The sequence below is a fragment of the Corvus hawaiiensis genome, chromosome 1 (assembly GCF_020740725.1).
Source record: "Corvus hawaiiensis isolate bCorHaw1 chromosome 1, bCorHaw1.pri.cur, whole genome shotgun sequence".
NCBI lineage: Eukaryota > Metazoa > Chordata > Aves > Passeriformes > Corvidae > Corvus > Corvus hawaiiensis.
In genome coordinates, this window is record NC_063213.1 from 60,560,010 (window position 1) to 60,574,793 (window position 14,784).

At 40.4% G+C, this 14,784-nt stretch overlaps 1 protein-coding gene across 14 annotated transcripts in view; it reads left to right on the forward strand.

Moving 5' to 3' along the window:
- The window catches only part of LOC125327582 (voltage-dependent L-type calcium channel subunit beta-2), a 248,532-nt gene that overhangs the window by 123,074 nt on the left and 110,674 nt on the right, over positions 1–14,784 (forward strand). Inside the window, exon 1 of one of the 14 annotated variants that reach the window (XM_048307343.1) lies at positions 921–986. The exons of 12 other annotated variants lie outside the window; for them this stretch is intronic. In XM_048307343.1, coding sequence (XP_048163300.1) covers positions 936–986 — 51 coding nt within the window. In that variant the 5' untranslated portion in view covers positions 921–935. Of the gene's footprint in view, positions 1–920; positions 987–14,452; positions 14,733–14,784 lie in introns of those variants that run through there. One more of the 14 variants, XM_048307352.1, reaches the window with a different exon arrangement.

Below are 14,784 nucleotides of genomic sequence, written 5' to 3' on the forward strand. Positions count from 1 at the left end.
TGCTGCCTGCTCCTTTTTCCTCTTTACTACACCTCTAGGAGCCTCGGACCAATGCAAGCATGTATCTTTCGTGCTTAATTACATTTAACCTATGCTTTTATTTTAAGCCAGTTGACCTTAATCTTGCAAATTCTTAAACTCATTAGGGCCAATAATATAATGCATGTAGGTTTTCCTGATTATTTCAGTCGACTGGCTAATATATAGAAGTATTGCCATGATGAAATGTCTAGTGAGAGTTTTTTAGGATGGTAGTTTATATAAAAATCATGATTAAGGTTCATTTATATGTATCTTCTACTATAACAGGTCTTCTACCTTAGATATAGTCAAGGAGAATTTTCCTTTTACAAAGAAAATTTCCAACTTAAATTGATATTTACAGTTTGAAATTCCAGCATAATATCTCTGTGGGTGGGGGAGAACAAAAAAAGATCTGTATCCAGAAGCATCAATAAATTGATTATGTGGTGTTTATGCTCAGATGCCTCTCCTGTTTCTGGCTGCACAGCAGTTGTGTGTTACCAGGGGGCCATGCATGTTGCAAGCCATACTTCTGAGATGATTGAAGTGTGATGTTACTCCAGGAAGTGTGCAGGCTTCATCCTTACAGCGGCTGTCGTCACCGTGAGCACAGAGCCCTCCCACTCCTCCTTGGTAATTGATGGTGACGGGCTCTCTGCTGAGCTGTCCCTAACATAGGGACTGAATCAGATCAACAGCTGAGAGAAATCGCCAGTAAACAGCCTTGCTCCGTACAGACAAAAGCTGGGCCCTGTAAACCAGGCCTTGGAAGTACAGGTATTTCCAGTAATGGTCAATGCGGGCTGATTCGCTGAAGTTTTCGCTGGTGAGCTGCTTTGCGGCGGAGGTTTTGCTCCTGTGAGAAGTGTTGCTGCTGCTGGAAGGGCTGGCCTGCTTGGAGTGAGGCTGACATGCTTGACAGACGCCTGATGTCTCCTCAAACTAAGCACATTGCTCCTGGGGTAAGCATATGTGGCAGGAGTGCAGGCCAGATGCTCGGGGAGCCCTTTGATTTTACAATGTAGAGGCTGGCTTGCAAGTGAACTTAATTACAGTTCAAATGTTTCACTTTGTTCTCATTTAGCCAAGCTGAAATGTTTTGGAGAAATGTGCCAGCCTTTTTGTGGAAGTCCAAACCATACTTTTGAGCTTCCTTTTTTGAAACATACTAACTTGACTTACGGTTTGGAAAAACTGTAAAAAAAATGAGTTGAGAGGGAGGGAAAGCAGGTGGCTGCTGCTGAGGGCTTCTGTCTCTAAACCTATTAAAGTACTTCGAAGTGGCTTGCTGTTTGTTCTGTGATTTTGGGGATTGTGCTAAATTGTTTTCTTCTCAATATGAAAGCAATGGGACTCTCTGCTGGCAGTAGCTTGAAGTACATTCTCTCTACAGACACAAACGTTATACTCTCTGTTGTTTTTGTTTGGGTTAGGTTGTAACACATTCCTGAGTTTTGGTTTGGCAGCATTTGACCAGATATGTGTATCCTGGGGCCAGGGACTTTTAGTAGAAGACATCCCACTACAGCTGTGCTGTGAAATGAAATTTAACTAGATGACAAATACTATTTTTAAAGTTCTAATGGATGTGCTTTTTCTTTTTACATTGTATAGAATAAAGGATAGAGATTAAAATAAAATTAACACAAACATAAATTTAAGCTGAATGTTTGGCTTAAGCTTGCTTCTTTCTATAATGTTTATGAGAGATTTCAATAAAGTTGCAGTAAAAGAACAGTAGCACGACAGTAGCTTTCCAGAGTTATTTTGAGAGAGCATTGAGAACATATTTTGAGAGGCTGTTGTCTTGTGTAACAGCTGCTCTAGAGTTTTTTTCTACAAGGAAATCAGGTTTGGATCATTGCTATTCCTGGGTTATTTAGGGATCGCCACATAGAAAACTGATTAATTATTGCTAATATCCATTCTGTTCTCCTCTTATGGACAACTTATCTTTATGAACAGCTTCTTTTTATTCTAATTAGACTATGCTCTTATGTTTGTGGGGGAAGTAATGCAACAGTGGGTCTGACAGGAAGTGTGCCACGAAGCAGGAATGGGTACAACTACTATATACAATTCCACTGGACTAATTTTCATCATCGATGTTCAGGATAGTAGAAATCAGCTACTAATAGAATCACAGAACCATTTAGCTTGGAAAAGACCCTTTCAGTCATCAAGTTCAACCATAGCTGTAGCTGCCTTTAGTCTTTTCTTATCTAATTAATATAGTAAAAAGCTTAAGTCTTTCTGTTTTAATTTATAGACAAGCAATTATTAGGAGTTCTGATGAATAATATGTTTTGGGGTTCTCTGACAGTCCCAATATATGTAGGGGGAAAATGGAACATAGCTTTTTTGGCAGGGGGAAGGTTGTTGTAAAATAAAAAAAAATCAAATTGGAAAATATTGTTTTCATAAAGAGAAGCAATCTGATGTTGAAACTTAACAGAACTAATGTACATGTTTCCATGCAGCATTTTCATGCTTCTGTCTGCTGGTTGTCAAATAATGTCCTCAAGGAGAAGCTGTGTTTATCTGATCTATCTAGGAAAATGAAGCTTTTCCCTCGTATCACATCACAAAGAAGTCCAAGTTCTATTTTAGCATGATAATAGAGGTCCTGTTAGATGGAGGAAGAACTTACTGTTTGACGGGGTAAGGGGGTCACAGGGAGTGGTGCTGTGGATGTACAGCTCTTGTGAACTGAGGAGAAGCAAAAGATATGTGAAGTGAAACACAGATAGAAAGGAATAAAAGGGATTCAGCCATGTACATGGATTTCTCAACATTTGGCCAACCCTCCTTTCAAAGTGATAGTTTATGACTATTCTGTTCATGTTTTCTCAGTTTTTATGCTAGTCTCCAGATACGTCATGAGGGGAAGACTATTTAGCTTTGCTAATGTGAATTTTGGCTGCAGTCACTTCTTGTTCAGAAGCATTTTTCAGGAAGCTGTGTTTGCAAATTAGCCTTTTTTTTAGCAGTACTAGTTCTCAGACATCATCTAATTGAAAAAATGATTGTTTAAGTATCTAGGAGGAAAGTAATTGGAAAGATTAAAGAAGAGATACACCTTGAGAACTTTCATATTGTTGGCATGAATAATTAAGTAAATTTATTATTGATGACAGTCCTTGAATGGCAGTTGTTGCATCCAAAGTAGATTCAAATTGTATAATTGACTAGAACTTCAGGTAATTGTTTTATGGGTACGTTTTTCCAAATTGCCAGATTTCAGGATGTCCCTTGGAACAAATTGACCCCTGATGTATTCAAGTTAATTAAAATGTTACAGGAGGATAAAATGAAAGAATACTTACTGCAAAACCACTGATACATTTTCACCACCAACACAGTCATTGTAACATAGAAATTCTGAAGTACGGAAACATTAGTAACTGCCAGAAAGTATAAGGACATTTTGTCCTTTCCTCACTCTCTATGCAGAGAAGTGGCACCCTGCCTTTTTCCAATTTACCCAAATTTACCTGAATTTGTGTTTTTAGCATCAGTGAAATATATATTTGCTGCTGATATTTTTTATTCCATTTTCAAATAGCAGTGAACAAGCCTAGGAATTCATAAACTTGAAAGGGAAAATTCTGCTATTTTCTCCCCAGTATCCCTGGTGGGATCCCTGGGATCCCTGGTGGAGCTGCCACAAAAAAAAAGGCTGTAAAAGGACAGGAGGTAAAGTGCCTTGAAACTTCAATTGCTTTCAGATATCCATTTTATAGGCTATTAAACCACTGCCGTGCTTTATTTCAATATTTGTACTTTTTTTTTTTCTGTGGGCCAAAATACAGAAGATGTCAGAATTTTGAAAATAGATTGTCTAATTACATATGAATATATAAATTTTTGCAATATTTTAATTACTGATCCCTAAAGTCCTTTGTTATAAGTACAAATTTTTTTTAAAAAAAATTTTACAAATGTTTTTGCACCACTGGTGCTGTATGAACACAACCCAAAAGCCTGTGGTTTATACTGTACTTGTAACTGCTTAATAAGAGCAACCAATGTTCTGTGACGATGATGTGAAAATTTTCTGACTGACAGATTAAATGTTTGCATTGCTGCTCATGGCATCAGCTTATATTTAAACAAGCTGCTGAGTATTAAAGCGTGCGGACAGTCTTTGTATAACAGCTCTGATTTTTTAGGTGTATTTCCTAAGACAAGATTTATGCAATCCCACTTTCCATCTGTTAGTTGTGCTTCTCAGGAACTTCAGTGGCCGATTTAAACCAGTCTTGCAGAGGTCTCAGAAGTACTGAGTGATTATAGCAAAACTTCTTGGGGGCTGGAGGAGCTGTTAAAGCCATTTCCTCAGCGTGCCAGTGTGGGAGATGGAGAGCACTCTCCGGCCTCCTCTGGCATCCAGAAGGCAGCATCCATCCAGCTAAGGAGCACAGCCTAACTCTGCAACAGATCAAACAAACACTCTCTCTTGTTCAGCTCACAGAAAGGGAAGTTTGGGGAGGGGAGGGGAGCTGAGGGTACAGAGCATGTGGTGTGTAGGGAAAATGAGAAAGAGCTGAAGGTATTGTGGAGATGTGTGTGGGAACCCAAGCTTCATTACTTCTGCTGTCACTAAACAACTTTTCTTTTCTTCAGCTCATTTATGATACATTGCATTTTGCAGTATTTTACTGGGTATAAACATCTATTTTTTTTCTGAATGTTTTGCAGCTGCAAATCTCAGGTTGATGATTTATAATATTCATCTCTTAAAAATCATTAGCTGGCTAGTTAATGGTATTGGTAGAGTATTAGTATCAGAAGAAAATGTAATTTTAAAGCTCTGCTAGTAATTCTAGATATAAAAGCTAAATTTCACTTTGAGTAAGCTCATGCTGACCAAAGGATTCCTGTAGAAAGACTGGCTTACAGATGCAGTAATTGTAATTTGGTGTCTTCTTGGTTTGACAAAGTCCTCAGTCAAGTATGTATTATCATTTCTGTGCAATTCCCACAGCCTTATAAATACACAGTTCAGCAGCTCTCTTCATCAGGATAGAGTTTCCTCATCAGGATAGAGTTTCCTTGAAAATCTTCGTGACCAAAACATGCTTGGGCTTTACAATTTTCTCTCTTATTAAAAGCCTTAGAATTGGGGGTGGATGAAAAGGCCTTTGAAGGTCCCTTCCAAAACAAAATATTCTATGATTCTGTGATTTTGCTTATTGGTTTAAGCAACATTAAGCGACTGATACTGGTTTGAAAGGTTCTGGTTGGTTTTCTTCGTGTCACATTTGCATAAACTTTATCATTCTTGTAAATGATAAAGTAGTTTCTATGAGCTAACAATGAAACAAGTATTTTCAAACCAAAATATTATTTGAAAGTCATCTCTTTAATATTTGCTCACTAGAAACTTTTAATGAAAATACATACGAGAGTTTGGTAAAAGTAATGTTGGAAGTTTTAAAATACTGCTTTTCTGCAATATTTCCAGTTTGGCTTGGAAACAGGGTCAATTTGGTGTGTAAGAAACAGGCTAATGCTTGATTACATAATAGTTTGAATAGCTGATGCTATGGTGGAATGCTGGAAAATGTGCTTTCAAACTAAGCACTTTGATAACTTCCTGCAAAATTCAGAGTAAATCAGTGAGTTCCCAGGACATCAAGATATTTTCTGTCTGAATGTTTTCTTTTACGAACATGGGATCAGGTTCTATCACTGTGATTTCACGTGGATCTCCCAGTTTCACTAGAACTTGTGTAGACATAGACAAAGCAACAAGCATCATCATGGCAGAAGTATTTTATTTTAGGAGAAGTTTAAGGTGTGAAAACTAAACTGCGGGAGAGAATAATTTCCTTCTTAAATTTTAAAAGCAACTTTCTGCATTGATGCTGGTTTAGTGTAAATCCATTTTTCTGTTCATGTCATGGACAACACAATATACAACTTAGGTTCAGTTTTATGAGTTTAGGAGAGGAGAAATTCCTGCCTCTTGGAATTCAAAATGTCTTTTTATAGGTTGCTACCATATTAAGATTATGGATTTGATTAGAATTTTTATATTATTGACTTTTTTCAACATGTTGAATCAGATGTCTAGCAAATTTTTTGTACATAGGAGGAGTTTCTCAGTGACTTAAGAAATCCTCATCCAATGCACATTAGTATCATAGATTTGAACCTATAAAAGGTAGTGGGGAACGACTTGTGAAACACAGGAACAGGTTCACCTTTAAAACTCTTACCAGGGTGTAGAAAGTGGCTGAATGCCTTGCCTGGAGTATGAGAGTCCTGCAGTCTCGGACAGAAGGAGAGCCCCACACAGAAATGCAGTTTGAGATATGCTCTTTGCTTTGATGCATGAGCCTTCAGTGCTGTCAGCTTTGGGGGAACCAGGCTGTTCAGAGCATTCTTTTTATGAACACCAATTGGAAATTGTGGCAAGAGGGAGGGGAAAAAAATGTGCAAAACAGAAAAATGCAATTGAAAAATCATATTTTTACATTTTACAGTTATATCTAGATTATAGCTAAGAAAAAAGAATTGTGTTTTCAATGTAGAAGACCTTTGCACCTTCTTACTCTCTGCCAAGTATTCACCTTCTTACTGTCTGCTAACAAGATCCTGCTAATTTGAGTGGACAAGGAAGATTGACTGAAAGTACCTTACCTTCACGAAGCATCTCATCAGGGCAGTTCTGAACATGTTGTTGTAACACGTTGCATTAATTCTCTGTAAGGAGCAACTCACTGCACTTATTTAATCCCTTGCATTGCAAACTGCTGTCTCTGCTTAGCTGACATGCTGGTTCCTCTGGCTCTGTTTTACTTGTTTTACTGAGAGTTCCTAGCCAGGGTTACACATCTGGCTCCCTGCTCATTAAACTGAAGTACATTTCTGTTGTGCCAGCGTGACACCCAGCCTCACAGGTGAGAGAGCCGTTACAGCAGCACATATGCTGCCTAAATTCCACTTAATTCCTATTTTGAGCTCTGAAGTGAGTCCCAAGAGATACACAGTCCTTTCTGCAGAGACAAGTTTTCCAGCTTTCACATTTCACCAGAATTCATTTCACTGGAGCTTGTTAAATTGCACAAGCTATTCCATCAAAAATTAAACATAATTAGGCCAGATTTTAGGATTGCAAAAATCTGTGACCATCAGAAATGTTAGAGGTTTCAAAAACATTAAAAATGAGAAATGGGAACTGAGATTTGAAGGACCAACGAGGCCAAAGAAACCACAACGTTTGGTGATAATCAATAATTTAAATTGATGGAATTGTGGAGTGATGTCTTGTGCCAAAAATGCATAAACAAAGGCAAAGTGAGCCATATAACTCCTGTGGCCTGCTGTTGTGGCTCTCCTGGTTAGATGCATTTTATTTTCTGGAATGAAAACAGAATTTGGAGGTATCCATAGCTCAAGCACTTCTATAAATGTGATTTTGAGATATGGTTGGTCATTTTAAAAACCAAAACCATTTTAAAGGCACAGGGGCTCAGTCTGTTCCTCGGTGAACTATCAGTTACTAAGTTAATGTCCTGAGTATGGGATTGCACAGCAATTGTCCCAGAGGACAACCTGTAAGTGGATCACAGCTTTCAGGATGTGGATGTGGCCAGAGGGTAATATTCCTACTAGTCTGGAGTAGCTCCTGTGAACAGCTATGAGCCAAAGTTATTCCTCAGTCTCCAGGTCTGGGCAATCAGCATTTGGCCATGATGGAGCTGCCCATGGCACTTGAAACATTTCAGTGCCCCCAGAGGCAGAGTGCCGAGTGTGAGAAGTGAAAGCCTTTCACTGAGATTGAAACCCTCTGTTTATTTAATGTTGCATTCACGTAGGGGTAACACTATAGAGTTAAATCAGTAACTTTTTAGTGGAAATATGTATTTTTTAAGGAAAAGTAGCCAGCACAAGCTGTTTTTAAAGTGTTCTGTAAGTTTTATATGTTCTACTTCAAGGTATTAAGCACAAAGCTCTTGTGAAGGTTGTTTCTGTATTGATATTCTTGTGCTCAAAAGTATATTCATTTCCCATTTTGCAATTAATAAATATAGCAAGTGACATTATCTCCTTTTTAATACTCAGGGTATTACTTCTTTTAAATATGGTTGTTGAATCCATTTTTTCTTCCAATCACTTAAAATTCTGACAGAATTTACAACTGTTTCAGAAGTGTTTGGCAGCACATTCAGCTGCAGGTGACTTCTGTGACTATTGTAGACCAGCAAAAACATGTTGAGCACTCGAATTGTTCTTTCTGTCTCTGTCCCTGTTCTCTGTGTTTCACTGCAGCAAGGCTTTAAGAAAACAATGTTCCACATGACTCTACGTCACATGTAAAAAATAAAAATAAAAAATCTTGCCCACATGGGAACAATCACCTATGGGCAGATTTTCCAACTTTATAGCATTTATAGCACCTCTCTCCAATATCTCAGTGATGCAGAGTATTCATAATACAACAGGTATTTGTATTATGTATCTGTAATACAAATGGTTTTAAACACTCATTGTGAGTTGGGTTAAATGTTTTAACGTCTGACTGCAGGGAGAACAGCAGCTTGTTATTTCTGTGACACTGTGAGAACATACTCACGTTATCTTTCAGTGCAGCAGGAGATAGCATGTGCCCCTAATGTATGTATGTTTACAAGTTGAGAAGTTAAGTCTGCTGTTAATGTTATCACTGCTGTATCCTGAAATAGAAAAGTGCAGGCAGATTGGATTGTGTTAGAGAATGGTAACCATAATAACCAATAACAATCTGCAAATGATAAGCAGCTTTAATGTTTAAAAATAAAATTTATATAGCATTCCAGTACTTCCATGGACATACTTTCAGGTTTTATTTTATTATTCATTCTTTTTAGGTTTTGTTTTGAGATTTAAGATGTGACATCAATCTTAAGGAAGAGTTTCATTATTGCATCTTGAATTAGTTGGTTTATTATATACCTAAATTAAACCTCACAGAATAAAATTTTACTTAACAACCCTCTTTCAGATGTACACCATCTGTAAGGGAGAATTACAAGCATCCTACATGATGTATGGAATTTTATGGAAGGAGATGGACTTTGATTTTATGGTTGGATGTAAAATGGATACATTCAGTAAAGAAATACAAAGTCTTCTGGAAATGAATGCAGAGCATCTTGATAATTTGGAATCTGCACCATGTTCAGGGATGCTGCCCAACACATCTGCTGATATGAAAATTAAACAAACACAAACCCCGCCCTTTTAACTTGCCCCAGACCATGCTATTTTGTTTGAGGGATGCTTTTAAAAGAAAGGAAGGTATCATTCAAGAGAAGGAAGAGGTTGAAATTGTGTCCTGGCCCTGCCATCCCCCTCCTTGCCTACCTCCAGCACACAAATAGGTGAATTACTTAACCTGTCATGAGCAGTGTGGTGCTATGAGCAAGCTGGTAATTCTTCTGGGTTAACATGTTCTCAGTCTTCCTTGCTGAGGCAGTCCTATAATTTTCATAAAAGACTTGGATGTTTCTTAGAACGTGGAGTCCTATTTCAGTTTTTCTTAACTGCTGAAACACTGCAATTACCACCACAATGTGCTCAGAGAGTTACAGTGGCAATGAGAATAACTGGAAAAGACCCATTCTTCTAAAAGTGCTGATGTCCAGAGGACCAAGGCAGCCTGGGCTTCAGATCCATGCTGTAGCTCTTTCAGGGCACTAACACTCCTGAAAAATTAAGTTTATCCTGCTGAAAGTGTCTTGCCCACAGTTAGAGTGACCACTATGGGAGAAAATCAATGGGAGAGCTCAAATTCATAGGAAAAACTAAAAAATTAATTGCTAATCATCATTTTCACATTTAAGTAACCTTATTAAGAAATTATTCAGTGCTGGTGTGGGATGGGATGGTTTGAATGGAGGGTAATTAAAGTGAAATAGCTCTTGCTCTGTCATCCCATATGTGAGAGGGAAAAGTTATTCAGAGTTTTTTTTGCCAGAACTTCCCTTAAAATGAGACATTCACATTTACAAGAGACAATTCTTGTTGCTAGCTGTGTAAAGGAGTTACGAGCTGTTGACATTCTTCACTGGGATTTGAATTTGAATCTGAATTAGTTAAGAGAGAGTCAATTGCTTTCCATTAGAGTTCCTGAAGAAAAAAATGTTGTTACTGTTGGATACAAGTTGAAAGATTCTTGTTTATCAAGAAAGGTCTGTTTAGTCTATTAACCTTGACAACCATGTCAGCATTTTTTTCTGTTTGTTTTCCCAAAGGCACTGTGTTGAAGTACTATGATATACAAAGCTATTTATAGTGTAGACAGTTCATAGCTATGCTTAAAAGACATGGGTCAGGGTTTAAATACCAGAGTTAAATGCTATTCTCTTTGACAATCTGAAAAGTCATTATGCTTAATCCTTGAAAATTAAAATGGAGAGATGGAATCCCTGAAATACCAATGTGAACCAGACTTTTTTTAAATTTATTTTTTTTAGGGTTTCACAGAGTGGTTGAGGTGAAAAGGAAGCTCTGGAGCTATTCCAGTTACCTGCTCAGAGCAAGGCCACCTAGAGCTGGTTACCCATAACCATGTTCAGATGGCTTTTGAATATCTCCAAGCATTGAGACTCCACAACCTCCCTGAGTAGTCCGTGCCAGTGCTCTCTCACCCTCACAGTAAAATAAAAATATACAACAAAACAAACCCTATCACCATCTGTATTTCGGTTAATACTCATTGGTTTTTGCCTTTTCATTAGGACTCACTGAGAAGAGTCTGGCTCTGTCTTCTTTACTCCCCTGCCACCAGGTACTATACACCAATAGATTTTTATGAAAGGAACAAAATTTGGGGAAGTAATCAGGGAAAACAAAGTCCACATATATTGACACATCTGTGTTTGTACCTCTTTGCCTCTGTTAACACATGATTAATATTGCTGTTGCTGTCTTGGCTTCTACAGATGAGCAAGAGCTGCTTTTAAAGTGCTTGCATGCAGTAGAAAGCTGAATAAGTGATTTATTTTATCCTTGTGATTTACTTAATCATTTCAGACTGTAGTCTTGACTCTCACAGTCACAGTACTTTATTTTTCTTCAGTCTGAATGCTGGTTCTCAAGGCCAGTCTTCATCAAGCCACATTTGTGTAGCTCTCTGTCACATATCTGCAAGAACATGTCATGCTAGAAAATGCCAGTGAGGGAGAGGAGCAATTCTATCCTTAGCTTTGTTTCCACCTTCCATTTTATAGACCTGTTTCTGTGGTTTTGACACTTTCTGCCTGTATCCCAGTTCTATTACTATCCCAAAAATAGGATAGCAACTTTGTCTCTTGCTGAAGTCTCCAACTTACAGGCTTTCCAATGGCCCATATTTGCTTGATCAGCCAGTTCTGCCCAGGCATCCCATCACAGCATTTTTGCCTTGGTCCACACCATTCCATTCCTCCCTGGTTACCTCCTAGCTTTAGGCTAGTCAGGTAGCCAGCTGTCTATGAAGGTCTTGTCAAATCCTATTTTTCTCCCTGCCTACCATGAACAATTTTCTTGCATAACCTTAATTCCTGTCTTCTGGCCTAGCTTCCAGACTCTCCTCACTGTGGGTCACACGGCTTCTATCCATCCTTGTTCTGCACTCTGGTTTTCTGCTTTTCCCATTCCACCACCTCTCCAGCCTCATTGTTCACAGATTCCTTTTTGCAACCTCGGTCTCCCTCTCCACGCCCCCCTCCCACTCCCCCATCTCTTCCCCTTCACTGCTCACTCTTTCTGTATGGATCATGGCATTCTGTCTGCAAAGGTCAGCACTGGTGAGACACTGCCCACCCTCTGCTGGCCAGTCCCTTGCCACACTAAACTACTGGGGGAAGGATGTGCAGCAAAAACCCAGTGCTGTCACTTAGCTGGGAGTGGAGCACAGGTCATCCCGCAGTGCTTTGCTGAGTTTAAACACCCTCAACAGAAGTGGCATTTTTGCAGACTTTTAACTCTTGAACCATAAAAGCTATGTGCACATTTGCTTTGTGGAGCCCTAAGACAGACTTTGGTACCTGTCATGATGTTTCAATTGAAGAGAGCAATGAGCAATTCAGCTTATTTACTGTCCAAGCTGCCAGACTCTGGCTGCTTGTACTGTCTGTAGTGAGAATTACTTGCGACATGAAAGTCACTTATGGTGACAGTCTGAATAATGCCCTAAGTCTCTGTTGAGTATATGTGAACTGCAATCCTCCCTGATTTCATATTCATTCCCAAAGCACAGGAGCTGATGAAATGAGTTTTAAAAAAATTAAATTATCATAATTTTTAATGCATAGAAAGCAATATGTTTTCCTTATTTTTGATGTTACGAGTACTTGTAATGTTCCTGCTGGGTTTTTTTTCCTCCAAATGTACTTGTGAGAGCCATAACCAAAAGGGAGCAATCAAGCTACGGTGCCCAAATTCCAATGGCTTACAAGAGCTGTATCAGACAAGCAAAGTAATGTGTGATGACACTGGCTTTGCCTAGTATTGACAGGTGTGGTTTCACTACTAAAAACACTGTGCAGGAAAGCTTAGGCAATTACGTTAAAGCTAATAAGTATATGTGACTACACTCGTTCAGCATCAATAGGAGCAACCAACTTGGACAAGTGATTATTGCATTCCAGCAGAGGTGTCTGATGCCTGTTAGCCTCCATGCAGGAATGGTGCATGTTTTATTTACTCTCTGGGAACGCACTATTATGATGTTATTCGTTTGAAGCATAATTTGCAGTTGATATAAGGCGAAGTGACCAGTTCAGATGACAGATTAAACTAATGCTATTTTGTAAACATATGGTTAGAAATAAAATTAATGTCTTCTGATTTCTAATTTCCCCTTTCCAACCATTTTCTTGGGTTTAACTCTGCTTGTAGATACATACAAGAACTTAAAAAATCCAGACTCATGAGTCACATCACATATAGTCAACAGAGGACTAAAGGTCTGTTTTGACAGAGAAAGCAGATTGGGAGAAGAATATTCTACTAACTTACGCAAAGAAACTGAGGTAGTCAAGACAAGATCTGTTTAAAATAAGCAGGGGATCATGCAGGGGAAGGAACAGGGAAGATATTTACAATGTTTTTGAACTGCTTCATTTGCTGCTTTTGTTAGGAAAGAGGTCTTGTTCTCTTTCTTCTGTGAAGAGAAGGAAACTGAGTAGCACAAACTGGTTTTCTGTGCCGGGTATGTTCATGGTATCATGTAATGAGATGTGTATATTATATTAACTTGATTACAGATAAAAATGGGCAAGCATACACCCACACATTTCCTCCTTAAGATGTTACGTATTCTTTATTTTTTTCTTAGTGCTTATGTATAGTTGTTGTTATAGGATATAGTGCTAGCAGCAGTATGAACTATAAGGAATTGAGAGGACCGAGCTGAGAAGGGATGGGTTTCATAATGCTGTTTGAGAGCAGTTTTGGTCGGTGTTACTGGATGCTGACTGATGGCCTCTTCCTCAGTTGTAAAGAACAGCCTTTCCCACAGGGCAGTATTTCTGCATGCCTGGTTTACTTTATGCTGTATTCCTAAACCATCTTTAATGGGATCTATTTTTAAGCCCCATTTTAATATTAGTTTGGGAATGCAGTTGGTGATTAGTCTCTGAAGTCTTTTACTGGTTTTATCCTGCTCTTTGGCTGCCTTTACTCCTTCTTGCCTGCTCTGCCTGGAGTAGAAGTTGGCCAGGAGCGAGGCGGGTCCATGGATTCTTCTCTCCCGGTGTGGTACTGTGTGCTGGATCCGCTTCCCGTGCACTGGAGGCAGCGGGTGTAACTTTTCGGTTACCTGAGTGCCATTGTGCTACAGAGATAAAGTTACACCGTGTTTACAGAGCAGTCTGGGACTAATCAGTGGCAGGAAGCAATGAAGTGAGTGAAACATAGTAAAGGGAAGCTATTCTGGGCTGTTTGTTTGTTTGTTTTTCAGAAGAGATTTTTCTTTTTTTTAAGAGATAGATAGTGAGATAGCTCCATGGGTTTCTGCAGCACTGTCAGAGCAGCGAGGGGTACGTGTGAACCGAGCTCCCCGCGCTTCACCCAGCGCTGCCGGCTCGCCCGGCCGCAGCAGCTGCCCCCTCCGCCGCCCCCTCCGCTGCTCCCGGGCTCTCCCGTCCCGTCCGCGGCTCCGCGGGCCCCATTCGCGCGTTCCCCATTTGCGCGTTTCCCCGCACACAATTTGGGCGGCGTCGCGCCAGGCGGGGCAGGACCGGAACGCGGCGCTGCCGCCCCCCGCTGCCGCCCCGCGCTGCCCGCACCGCCCCGGCTGGGGCTGCCCGCACCGCCCCGTCCCTCTGCCCGCACCGCCCCGTCCCTCTGCCCGCACCGCCCCGGCTGGGGCTGCCCGCACCGCCCCGTCCCTCTGCCCGCACCGCCCCGGCTGGGGCTCCCCGCACCTCCCCGCCCCGCCCGGCTCCGCACGGACGCGGGGCTGCCGCTGCCGCCCGCGGAGTTTCGCAGTTTTCCATCCCGCCGGTCCCGCCGCCCTCGCAGCAGAGATTCCGAGTTCATGCCCGAGAGCCCCGGTGCCTCAGGAGCAGCCCAGGCGTGGGAAAGCAGCCTGGGAAGCCTGTCCAGCTGGGACACGGGAGCTGAGGATGCAGTGGAAGATCTGACTTTAGGCGACTGGGCGCTCTGGGCAACTGGTGTCAGACTGTGAAGGTGTAACTATGTACCTTTTTGGCAGTGAGGATTACGAAGCGGTAAGATGTAAACTAAGGGGTTTTTTTTCTCAGTTGTTATTTACTTTTAATG